The sequence below is a fragment of the Oreochromis aureus genome, linkage group 1 (assembly GCF_013358895.1).
Source record: "Oreochromis aureus strain Israel breed Guangdong linkage group 1, ZZ_aureus, whole genome shotgun sequence".
NCBI classification, from domain to species: domain Eukaryota; kingdom Metazoa; phylum Chordata; class Actinopteri; order Cichliformes; family Cichlidae; genus Oreochromis; species Oreochromis aureus.
The window spans coordinates 39,235,851-39,247,928 of NC_052942.1; the positions used below are offsets into that span (position 1 = coordinate 39,235,851).

Sequence of the window (12,078 nt, forward strand, 5' to 3'; positions counted from 1 at the left end):
AAGTCTGTGCGTCCTGCTCTGATAGGTGCCGCTCCCTCCTTTCAGAGATAAAGTCTCCCGGTGTAGACTGCCCGGGGATTAAAGAAAAGAATTTAGTTCTTTTAAAACAGGTTTTCAAGCTGATCGTGTTACGCGCTGAACACCAGCGCGCTCGGTCTAGAAGAGCGTCTGAAATCCAGAGCATTTATTAATTTTTGTCAATATTTGTTTTTGTAAACACACACATATATATATATATGTATATATATATTTAATGTGACTTTTGCGGACCGACTCTAACTGCTCCGGGTGGTTTCAGCGTGTCTTCACCAGCCTGAGCTTTGGCGCTGATGTGTGAGCAGAGCGCGCAGAGAGGAGCGCAGGACGCTGTGTGTGATAAAAGTTTGAGTCGAGTTTGACTCTGAAGCGTTCCCGTGCAGATAGCTGGCAAGACTGAGGGCTGTGTGTGCGCGCGCGCGGGCACGTGTGCCCGCCCATTCCCTCTCTGTATAAAACAGCAGTTTGACAGCTCGGAGTTTACTGAGCAGGAGGAATCAGCCCAGCAGAGTTAAGCCTGAAGCTGCTTCATTCCGCTTCTTTCCGCGTACAAACGGAGCCACTGCAACCGTCACAGTCTCTCCGAGCTTTGGGTCAGCGCATGCTTGCAGCTGTGTAACCCCCTCTCACCTTAGTACCCGACTTTGTGCAACCTGGATTCCCGGAGCTCATCGCCATGCCTGCCCGGGTTTAGATTCTCAATGGAGCTCTCTAACCTGTACGAGGTCGCACCTCGGCCCCTGATGAACAGCCTGAACCAGCAGCCCTCCTCCGGCTACAGAGACCCGGCAGATCTTGGCGGTGAGATCGGAGACAACGAGACCTCCATCGACCTGAGCGCCTACATCGACCCATCAGCGTTCAACGACGACTTCCTGGCTGACCTGTTCCACCACAGCTCCCGACAGGACAAGCTCAAAATGATGAACGGGGAGTACGACCCGGTGACTTGCGGCCCGGGACCCCAGCAGCTCTACATGTCCAACTACATGGAGTCTAAGATGGAGCCGCTTTACGAGCACAATCCTCCACGCCTCCGACCGGTGGCTATCAAGCAGGAGCCCCGGGACGACGAGGACATGAACCCGGGCATGCCCCCCACCTACCACCACCCGCACCCACACCCCCAGCAGTACTCCCAGCAGCAGCAGCAGATGCCGCACCTCCAGTACCAGATTGCACACTGCGCGCAGACCACCATGCACCTCCAGCCAGGGCACCCTACACCTCCGCCGACCCCGGTGCCCAGCCCGCACCAGCACCAGCACCAACACCCGCACCCGCACTCGCAGCAGGGCGGCATGAAGCTGCTAGAGCAGCAGAGGGGAGGCGGCAAAACCAAGAAGCACGTTGACAAGAACAGCCCGGAGTACCGGCTGAGGCGCGAGCGCAACAACGTGGCCGTGCGCAAGAGCAGGGACAAGGCCAAGATGCGCAACATGGAGACGCAGCACAAGGTGGTGGAGCTGACCGCCGACAACGAGAGACTGAGGCGCAGGGTGGAGCACCTGACCCGCGAGCTGGACACTTTACGGGGCATCTTCAGACAGCTGCCGGACGGCTCCTTCAAACCCATGGGCAGCTGAGAGCCTCCCGAACCGGACCGGGAGCGGACTGGACATGGACTGGTACACTGCTGGATTTATACACACAGCTGCTTCCGTTCGTCCGGACGGACTGAGAGCGGTAAGGAGACTGAGGCAGCTGAGCTGTTCACTGCTAAAACACCCGACTGAACGGAGTCCTCGCGATCATACTTTCTCCTCAGACTAGAAAAAATAGCTCCAAAGTTTCTGTGTGAAAACGAAAACCAAAGTGCAGACAGACTGTACGCAGAAAACAAACTTGAAGCCACTTTGGTTTTTCTTGTTTCAGGAATTTTCCTGAAGATGCTTCAAGAAACAGGACTGATAAACTTTTACTGGAAACAGGTGAATTAATCTCACCATCATCTCACTGACTGAGCTCTTCGGAGAAAGACTTGCGCTCACCTTCAGGAGAAAGAGTGACTCGTTCAGTCGGTATATTTTTTTTGTTTTGTTGTTGTTGTTGTTGTTTTTTTTTTTTTTGCAGTGTTCATGTGCCTTCTAAAACTTTTTGTGCAAAAGCCGATAAGCTCGCCCCCCCTCCCCTGCAGATCCACACAACAGAGGACTGGCTGTTTTTGTGCCTTACCCCCGTACAGACTGAGAGACTCGACCCCACATATCAGTGCAGCTAAGGTAGGGCACGGCGGTGACGAGCCCGGACCAGCCTGTTGTGCACGTAGTTCCTGAATTATTTTTGGTTTGTTTTATACAAAGTTACCGTCTTTATCAACTGATGAACTTGTCTTAGAGCTATGAAACTCAACCTGTATGTATGTTTATTTCCATGATATAACTGCATGGATTTGTGCTCATTTTCTCCTGTTTGTCCTTTGAGGAGGCGTGCGGGGCTGTTGGCAGGTTTATGTGTTCTAATAATCTGATCACGTGATGCAAACTTCACCCCCCCCACCCCTGTGAGATAAAAGAAATCTGAAATTTTTTCTTTTTAATAAGTAAAGTATTTAAGATTTTTGTTCACTGACACACTGTCAACCACAATACTGAAAGCTTGTACCTCCACTCTTAAGAAGTGTACTAATTAAGACTAAATGAATATGTAAAAAAAGGCGCAAATACATTTTTTCTTAGCTTCCTAATACTCAAGAAGGTGTGGAGATACAAGTTTGCCCCCCCCCCCCGTGATTGCCCAGCCCGGCCTCTGTTGATTTAAGCCAAAGTAAAATACAAACTAGGAAAAAAGAAGAAAAGAAAGAAGAAAAAAGACTGGAATTGAAACTGTGGTACCTGCTGCACCATGTCTAGGGGGAAATCACGTATCTGCAGGAGAAACCTGATGGCAGCTGGTTCCATGGGATTCTGCAGAAACGTGGTTCCTCTGAAGACACTGAAGCAGCTCTCTGTATGCACTATTTGTCGAAGCACAGCTTTGTTGTCTGACACACGATGGGTACTGATCTGAGCAGAAAAAACACGCCTGGCTCTGTGCACACACCTGTTTTTAAGTGTTTGTTCATTCTGAGAAAGATAAAGAATAAATAAATGTGAACAGGGTTTCTATGCAACATGGTAGTTATCTTCTTCCTCTTCCCCACTGTTGAATCATAGCTCATGCAGCAGTGCCTTCTGATCCTCTGAGATGACCTTTGACCTTTAGCTGGTCTGTTGAGAAAGATTTTAAGACATTTGTGTCAGTGAGGAAGAAGGAAGCACCGTTTTTTTTTTTTTTTTTTTTACAAACACTGATGTTAAACCAACATTTGTTTCAAATTTTACGTCTCAATTGTAAAATAAGCATATATATAAATATATATGAATAAATATATATATAAAATACCAAAAAATCTGAAATATTATAATAAAAGAAGCTCGTTTTATCAGATTCTGTTTGTGCGTTTGGATTTATTTCTCCATTTGCTTCTCTTGTTGCTGCATCAAGTTCATTGTATCGCTTCGATTTCTTGCAGTCCATAGGGGGCGCTGAGCCAGAAATGCTTCATATCAGGTGTCATTCTTCAGCTTGAATAATGATAAAGGTACAGTCTGCAGCGCTGCAACTTTTACAGTGACGTCTAATTGTCATAAAAGTGAAGAAAATCATCGAAAAATCAGAATTTTTCTGACAGCTTTGGTTCCTGTGTTTTTTTCTCTGCATGTAGATCTCGCATGCAAACACACAATGAGTAATATATATGATGTGCAAAAAGATAGATGGTCAGAAAAATCTCCACCTCGAGCAGCTGCAGCAGTAAAATGCACATCACATATTCTCTGCACATATTTTAGTCGCATTCAGGAGAGACGGTCACAGCCTGGACTGTTAAATTACTGCATCAAAGTCCTCATTGTGCAGAAAAACATTATCTGGCATTACAGCAGCATTAATGTGTATTTTGCATTTTAGTGGTGAACGTGTTGAAAGTTGTTCTTTAGTATCACTGACAAACAACAACACGCTCAGGAATTTATTCCTAGTTTAATGCACCAGATTAGACATGAAAAAAAGTCCCTGTTGTGGCACTGAGTCTGTGAGCCAGTCTGAGTGTCTGGACTCTATGATTTTTATTTTTTGAATGTTCTATGTGATTCTCGGATTCGTGGTTATTTTTATGTCATGTACTAAGCGTGTTTCGGTTAGTCCTCAGCTCCTTGTGGTTTTTGAGTTTTCTCTCTCTCAGTGTTTGGTCTTCTCCTGTGTTCAGTCAGCCTAGTTTTCATCTTGTTTATCTCTTGTCTCCATGTTTGGTGTTCCCTTTCCGTCTCCCAGTCAGTCATGTCCCCGTGTCTGCTTCACCTCGGTCCCTCTGCTGAGCCTTAGTCTTGGTCTCCGTGTTTATCTTACTTCCTGTTTTAGTTTGACAGTCTCTTGTCCTGTATACCGTGTGTTAGTTACAGTTAGTTCTAGCTGTGTTCCCACCTGTTGCCCATCCTCTCGTTATCCTGTGGGTATTTTGGTCCTCAGTGTCCCTCTGCTCGTTGCCGGGTCGGTCATGTTTCCCTGTGCTCTGTAGTTTCCAGAGTTTTTGTATTTAGTTTGAGTTTCTAAGTACAGCAATAAAGATGCCTCATTAAGTTAATTCACTTGTCTTGGCGTCCTGTGTTTGGTCCTGCCTTGCCTGTCACACAGTCAGTGTACTTTATGTACGTAAGCAGTACACGGTGCAGCATAACAAAGTTCATGATGCACGACAAGGAATATGAATAAATCCTCTCCGATTATCTGAAGGAAGTAAATAGCATTCAGTAGTACAGCTCCAATTAGATGTGCGCTCATGTTCATCTGTTTGAGTCAGAAATGAATCATTTGTCCTGCTGGATGGCCGAGCAGACGCGACTGTCCTTGAATGTCAGAATTAGAATACCTTTATTGTGATTGCATGTGACACATGCAAGAAGATTTGATGTCTCTCTTCAACAACAGAGAGTCACAGTGGACACATGCCTAATAAAAAAATGTTAAAATGACTCAAACTTGTGGCAGTTTAGAAGAAAACTAACAAAAACTACAGAAAAGTTTCCCTAATGTTTGGATCAGTTAAAGGAAGTGGTCGAACGTGGAGGTGACCTTTTTTTTCACTACTTTCTTTGTCGTCTTCCCAGCAGAGACCACGATGTTTCCTCGCCACCACCTGCAGACTACATAAATAAATTTGTGATTTTGGCCCCTTTATTTTGTTGGCCTACCTTCTGTGCACCACGTCTAGGTTTTGGCAGCGAGTGCTAAACCCTGTGCTACTGCTGCTGCTATTGGTTGACTGTGCCGCTGCAGCTGTGGTGACCTGTATTATAGATGAACCCCAGCATTAAACATCTGCATGCAGATTGTATAATACAGAGGTTTAAGGAAAAGGAAGAAAGAGAGCGGAAAAAATCACAGTGGTAATTTTGCGCCTGACTGTTTGTGTAATTTGTAGCCTGTCAGAACTACACATCTAAAAAAAACCAAGAAAAGCTGGGAAAGAGCCTGTTCTCAGCTTTGGGCTTTTTAAAATCGATCCAAGGTTCCAGGTTCATTTTTTTTTTCAAAGTTAATGTAGCTGAAGAAAAGTTCTCAACACACAAAGGTACACACAATCTTAATCAAAATCATAATCGTGGGTGGGAAGTGCATGAAAAGGTTTTAATTTGTAAAATAACCCGAACTTCACAAGTGCAGTGAAACATAAAGTACAATATTTGCCTCTGAGATTTAGTGCAGCCCAAATGCAAAACAGGGAAAACTGAAACAGAAGCATATTAAATTTGTACAATACTAATGTATTAATGAATTTGGTTACCTGCTTGCTTTTAAACAACACTTGCTTTTACACAACATATCTCAATTTTGATACTTTATTTTCATATTCGTGGGTGAGAGGGGCTGTTAGAGGTTAATGATCCACAAAGTTTCCTGTTTTTATCCTGAAAGGCACCTTTAGATCAAGATCTTGGCCTCAGACACCGGTTTGAGTCAGGCTCTCAGACGAGTGTCTGCTTGAACCTGCAGCAGCACGTCAGAGCCACCGTAGATTAAAGAACAAATCTGTAAATTTGTGACTGGCAAAGTGTTTGTTTGACATTCTGCGCAACTCCGAATCAGGCAATAAAAGTCAGAATTATCTCAAGGGCTCAAAACCCAATCAGATGCATTAGAACACGCAGCTTCATTTCAGGAGAAAAATGTCTCCAGACAGCAACAATCTGATCTGTGTGTGTACAGACCTACTTCTACATCGTGGGTGATTTTTCTCAATTAAAGCTGCATGTGTGAAGTCTTGATAAGCCTAGGTAGAAAACTGAGATCTGAGCGTTTGAAGTTGATGAGTGTTAATGGTTGGGAACCAATTATAGTGAACAATCTGCAGTTAGCCGAGGTGAAAAAGACTGATCGACCTGCAGGGCTGTCCCAACAGCTGATCCACAGCCAAGAAAGAAAACGAGCGAGATCCCAGTTTCTTTTTTGGTATTTCTTTGGTCTCACCACATAAAGCATGTTTGTATGAATGGTGCTGTATAAATAAAGCTGGGATGAGTGTGCTAATATTATTTGGTGCAAATATTATGATCTTTAATTTTCTGCAAAATCAAATGCAAATGAAAGAGCCAGAACTCGAATCCAAAATTCCAGTCATCCTACAAGATGAAAAAAAAAAAAACCATCCATCAAGAGAAAAGAAAAGAAAGGGAAAGAAAAGAAACATCAGATTTATGGTCATTTACTGGTGAAAAGAAGGAGAAAAGAAAACATGTGTTTGAGATAAAAAGCTCCTTTTAGGAAACTGAGGGCCAAATATCAGAGCTGAGAGCTGATCTACATCAACGTCGCCAGAGCCGAAGAGTTTTACAGGACGCAGATAAAACTACACCACTGGTTCTTTCACGCAGAGATGTCGATCATAGTCCAGATAGCAGAGAAAAAAGGAACATTTACGATGTAGCGTCACTGCGTGGAAACACAAAGCAACACAGTATGAGTCAGAGCAAACTGGGAGGCGCTTTGACCTTTACATGCGTCCCAGGACTGCAACACACCCTGATTAATTAATTTGTTATTTTCAGTGAGACTCCGACTTAAGTCCGCCTCAGAAAAATGAACAGCTGATGCACATGAGATGCACATTTTGCATCTTGTGCATGGTAAGAACGCCATTCCGCTGGTCCAGTGATGTGAAAACATTACGACATTGATGCCAGAAAAGCAGAAAATGCTTATCGAGGGAGCACGCATTCATAGAACAGGGAACATACATGAAGACATAATAAAAAAATTACAAAAATCCACGCAGCATCAAAGCACCTGGTCTAAAGTCATTAAGGCTTTCATTGAGGGAAGGCTTTCTTTGGACCTTTTCCTGACTCAGGCTGAAGAGCTGCTGCAGGATGGCAGACAGGCTGGCAGCACAGCAACACTGGCTTGGTGTAGTCGCTCCACCTATTTCCTTATCATGTGTCCCAAACGCATGTCCATGCAGGAGAATCCAAGAAGGATGTGGGGGTTCTGAGCACCTGAGCCCAGCATGGGGCAAGCAGGGAGTGGGGGATAGTTTGATTGCTGTGGAGGTGTTAAGATTGGTGCTGCCTGGGGAAAGAGGGGGCTCAGTACTAAACCTGCTGAAAAACAGCTGATTGGCCCAGCCCAGGCTGGCCCCCTGCTGCTGTTGTCTAGAGTTGAGTCTGGTGATCAGTTTCATCCCCCACCACACTTCTTTGCTTTAGTTTAGTATCCTTCTCAACTCACCCTTGTCCCAAGAACTGAAGTCAGTTCTGGTCAAGATGATGGTATCTTCACCAACTCTGTGATATAGCCTGCAATGCTGCTAATGCCATCCCCATGTAGATCCCACAGCACGTGTTGAAGCAGACCTGCAGAGCTTCACTAACTTCATGTTTCCAATTCCTTACAGAGTTGATGGAAACAGGGACTCTTTGCACTGCAGAGACACGCTGATGCTTGAGTCACGGTTCTGTGGTTGTGTCTGTTTGTGCATGTATTTGCCCATGGAGAGCCTACAGAGAAGGGTTTCAGCCAACGCCCGCATGCTCCTGTGTAGTCCCCGACAATGCCAACCTCTCGTTGTTTGACATGGATGGAGCTGATGGAGCTGTGTGTTGGTCAAATGACTGGTTGACAGGGGAGAAATAACCCCCCCCCAAAGATCCAGAAATACAGCATGCAATTGCACCACCATCAACAAACATTGTAATGCATCTCAAGTGCGAGAGACCAGATTAGACTCTGCCAAAAAAGCAAAACTCATAAAAATCCAAAGCTGTTCTGGAACGACACTCGTTGGAGAGATCAACCCAAAATTAGCTTGTGCTAGAATAATGGGAATAAAAATGTCGGGAGACTTTGTAATTCACTGTGTGAGGCTGGCAGTGCTGGCTCAGTGTTTCAGTGTCTACACCCAAACTCACAACAGTGTGTTTAGTTCACGGCATTATTTGAGGACAGCAGCTCTACAGATGGAGATGAACGCTGGGCTAATGATGATGATGAGGAGTTCATTTTGGAGCCATTCTATATCAAAATACTGAAAAGCAGCTCTGGGTGGTTAAACTGAGAGCGCAGCAGCAAAGATTAGCATCCTGTGAGAAGCTGGGACCACGTGGGTCCCTCAGCTTCCTCTACCCCTCCGAATCTGCCACTCAGGATCTGCTTGGAACATCTCTAATTAAAATAAATTGACTGTGCAGTGAAATTTTGCAGATGTAAATGCTGGTATGAGCCGCTTTTAGATGACACGCACTTCTATTGAAGCAAACCGTAAAACCAGCTGTATACAATTGAAACTATTCAAAAATCAGGGCCAGAGTCCATTATGTATTTATGCGTGAGCGTTTGTGGCTGCCAGCGCTGTGGAAAAGACAGAAGAACCAACGGCATGAATAAACATTATAAATGACAGTTTAATCCTAGAAACTAGTTGTATTAGAAACAGGCGAAATGGACTCAACTGCAGGAGTGACTTGTGTTTGTGTTCAGCCTGGGAATATTGAAAACCGCAAAATAACCTGAGATAGTAGAAAACGAGAGAAATAGAGAACATCGAGAAGAAGCCAAGCAGGTTGATTGAAACATGCAGCTGGCAGAGAATTCGATGACTTCCACATGTTCCTGACAGCCTCACTGACTGACTGAAATATGACTGATTCAACATGAAATATGTGCCTGAAAACATGCACCGTGTGACTGCATCGTCCTGACATTATAACATAAACTACAGGAATGCTGACAGGGTGGATCCAGGCTGCAGAGGGAGGGGAGCGTGTCCTGAAGAAGGTTAAACTCTCATGACAGATGTAGGCGTAAACACCAAATATTGATTTTATTTTTTTATGATTCCTATTGTGTGTTTTCAGATTTTCGGTCACACGGTGTTACTGAGGTCAATACATACATACATAAGAAACTAATTAGCCAAACGCAGGTTTCTGGCGTTCTTGTTTCACAGTGAGCTGATTAAAGTTTTTCAACAATGTTTTTATAACACTACATGTGGTGGGTGATGCCTCTCAGCAGGTTTCTGGAAGCTGTAAATGGTAAAAACGGTAAATGGACTGGTAGTTTTACTCTAACTGAGCACTTAAATCACATTTTACTATAAGCCTCATTAGCCCAATCACACGCACTTTCATACAAACACACTTTTGCTGTACCTAATCACCTTGTCCAACATTTTCCCGCATGCTCCAATGGATGCATCAGGGACACCTCTGGGTTGAGCATCTTGAGATGCTTTGTCATGTTGGAGAGTCAATCCTCCGACCATCTGATTGGTAGATGATGACAACCTCCTGAGCCACCGGAAGTAACCAGAAGTAAATGGACATGGTTCTTGTTTGAACACTTTACAACAATCTTTGAACCAGCTGTGGCCCTGTGGGGTGAGATCAGTCAAGGGGCGCTTGGCCGTGAGCCCCGCCTACCTCAGGGAGTCCACCCCGAAGAAATGTGCGGTTGGACGGAGGGAGGTTCAATATCTGGGGTACCACTTGGGGGCGGGCAGGTGTGCCCACAGATGGACAAAACAGATGCGATCGCATCCTGCCCACCCAGCAAGACCAAAAAGGAAGTGAGATGGTTCTTGGGACTGGGGGGCTACTACCGCCAGTTCGTGCCTGGGTTTGTGGACCTGACCAGCCCCTTGACTAATCTCACCCGAAAGGGTCCTCCAGATCTGGTCCAGTGGGCGGGGCCGTGTCAGGCGGCGTTTGTGCAGGTGAAGAAATCTCTCTGTGGGGAGCCTCTTCTCCACACCCCTAACTTTTCCACCCCTCCCCTGCAGCTGAGCCAGGGACCAGACCTCTGCCAACAAGCTGTCTAGCTTGCTGATGTGATGGTACTCATGAGGAGAGAATCATATGCTAAACACGGATCACCAAGATGAGAGACAAGAGGAAACAGGGAAGAATAAAGCTACTGCGGTTGAAGATCGGAGGGAAAGCTAACAGAAGGACAAGGACTGAATGCAAAGAGGCCAGGGGTACGGTTAAATAGTGAGTTTCAGCTGGGACACTTGCTAACTGAGTGATGTGACCCAGAAGTATCTGTGTGGTAACCATAATAGGAACGGTTCAAATTCTCCAAACACTAAGGCAAGCTTAAAGAGCTTCCTTTATTACCTCATTTTAGCAGGTGATACACGGGAGAGCAGATCAGATAATGTCATCCCACAATTCAGTGACCATTCATGAAAAGGATCAACAGAACTGACAATAATTATAAGTGTGTTTTCTATTTCACATCTTTACCCACTGATACACAGAAGCTAACTCATGAAAAAACTCAAAGTCTGTCTTCAAAGTGGTTTTCAAATTTTTTTTCTTTTTTATCATGCCTTCATTCCTGTGGCATCATCATATTTAACCTAACCCCCCCCCCCCAAACACATTTCAACACACAGGCCTTCATCACAGTAACAGAATTCATGAAAGTGCTGGATCTTTAATAGTGGTGCTCCACCAATGGTGAGCTCCCACCTACGTTACAGTGGAAAATTCCACCAGTGATGCTCCACCAATAGGAGGATTCTTCAAAATCTGCACAGATCCAGGAGCCTAAAAGGATATCAATACCAAGGCCAAAACATTCACCAAATCCAGTCCAAATCAAACAAGATAACGGCACCAACCACAGACAACATGAATGCATCTCCAAAGGCAAATAAGGTTTATGAGCCAGAGTCAAATTCTCATTTAAGCTGGGCCATCTAGTGGTTTATAAATCCGAAGTGTTTCCCTTTGGTTATGACTCCTTTGTCTGTCTCCTCTTTGTATGGAAAGAGAAATGTGGTCCGTTCTACAGGCTTGTAATGTAGATGGTTTACTATTATGGAAGTCCAGGTACCATCTAGCCCTGTTATCTGTGCATATGGCATATATGCGTTCTACTAACCTGTCCAGCAAACATCTTTTTGTTCTACCAGTGTAAAACACTTTGCACTTTGCACAATGTGTTGGAGGCTCTTTGATTCTTTAGCCTATGTGATCCTTCCAAAGATCACATCAGATAGAAGCTGTTTGAATCCATGAGCTCCTTCAGAAGAACATCAGCCTGCTAAACTCACAGGTGAGCTGTAATAAAATCTGCTTCTGGTCAATCTGCTGCTTTGCATGAATAATGTAGATTATATATAATTTCTCTAAATCAGTACTATGATCTGTATTAACTGCTTAAAGTGTTAAAGGTTCCGCATAATTCAGCTTGCATTTGTAATGTCTGTTGCTGTACTGCAGCTTTTAGCACTGTCAGGTCTAAAGTGTGTGTTTTTAACTGAAAACAGCATGGCCGTTCAGATAAATGAGAGGAGTCTGAAGGACAATCAATATGTTTTTGATAAAAGGGTGAACGCTTATGTCGATTTCTGGGGCTGTGTGTGGTCCAGGCAGGACTTATCCAGAGAAGAGCTGCATTATTACAAACCATTCCATCATACGAACCTGAAATCAGCTGTAACAACCTGTGCGATGTGTAAAACACCATCCGGGCTCCTCCGTGTGTTAATGTAGTACT

At 44.6% G+C, this 12,078-nt stretch overlaps 1 protein-coding gene across 1 annotated transcript; it reads left to right on the plus strand.

The window, feature by feature from the left end:
• The first annotated feature begins 508 nt into the window (after window positions 1-508).
• On the plus strand, window positions 509-3,465 carry cebpa (CCAAT enhancer binding protein alpha). Its single transcript, XM_031743692.2, has one exon. The coding sequence runs from the start codon at window positions 738-740 to the stop codon at window positions 1,620-1,622; it is 885 nt and encodes a 294-aa protein (XP_031599552.1). The 5' UTR covers window positions 509-737; the 3' UTR covers window positions 1,623-3,465.
• The last annotated feature ends 8,613 nt before the right edge of the window (window positions 3,466-12,078 follow it).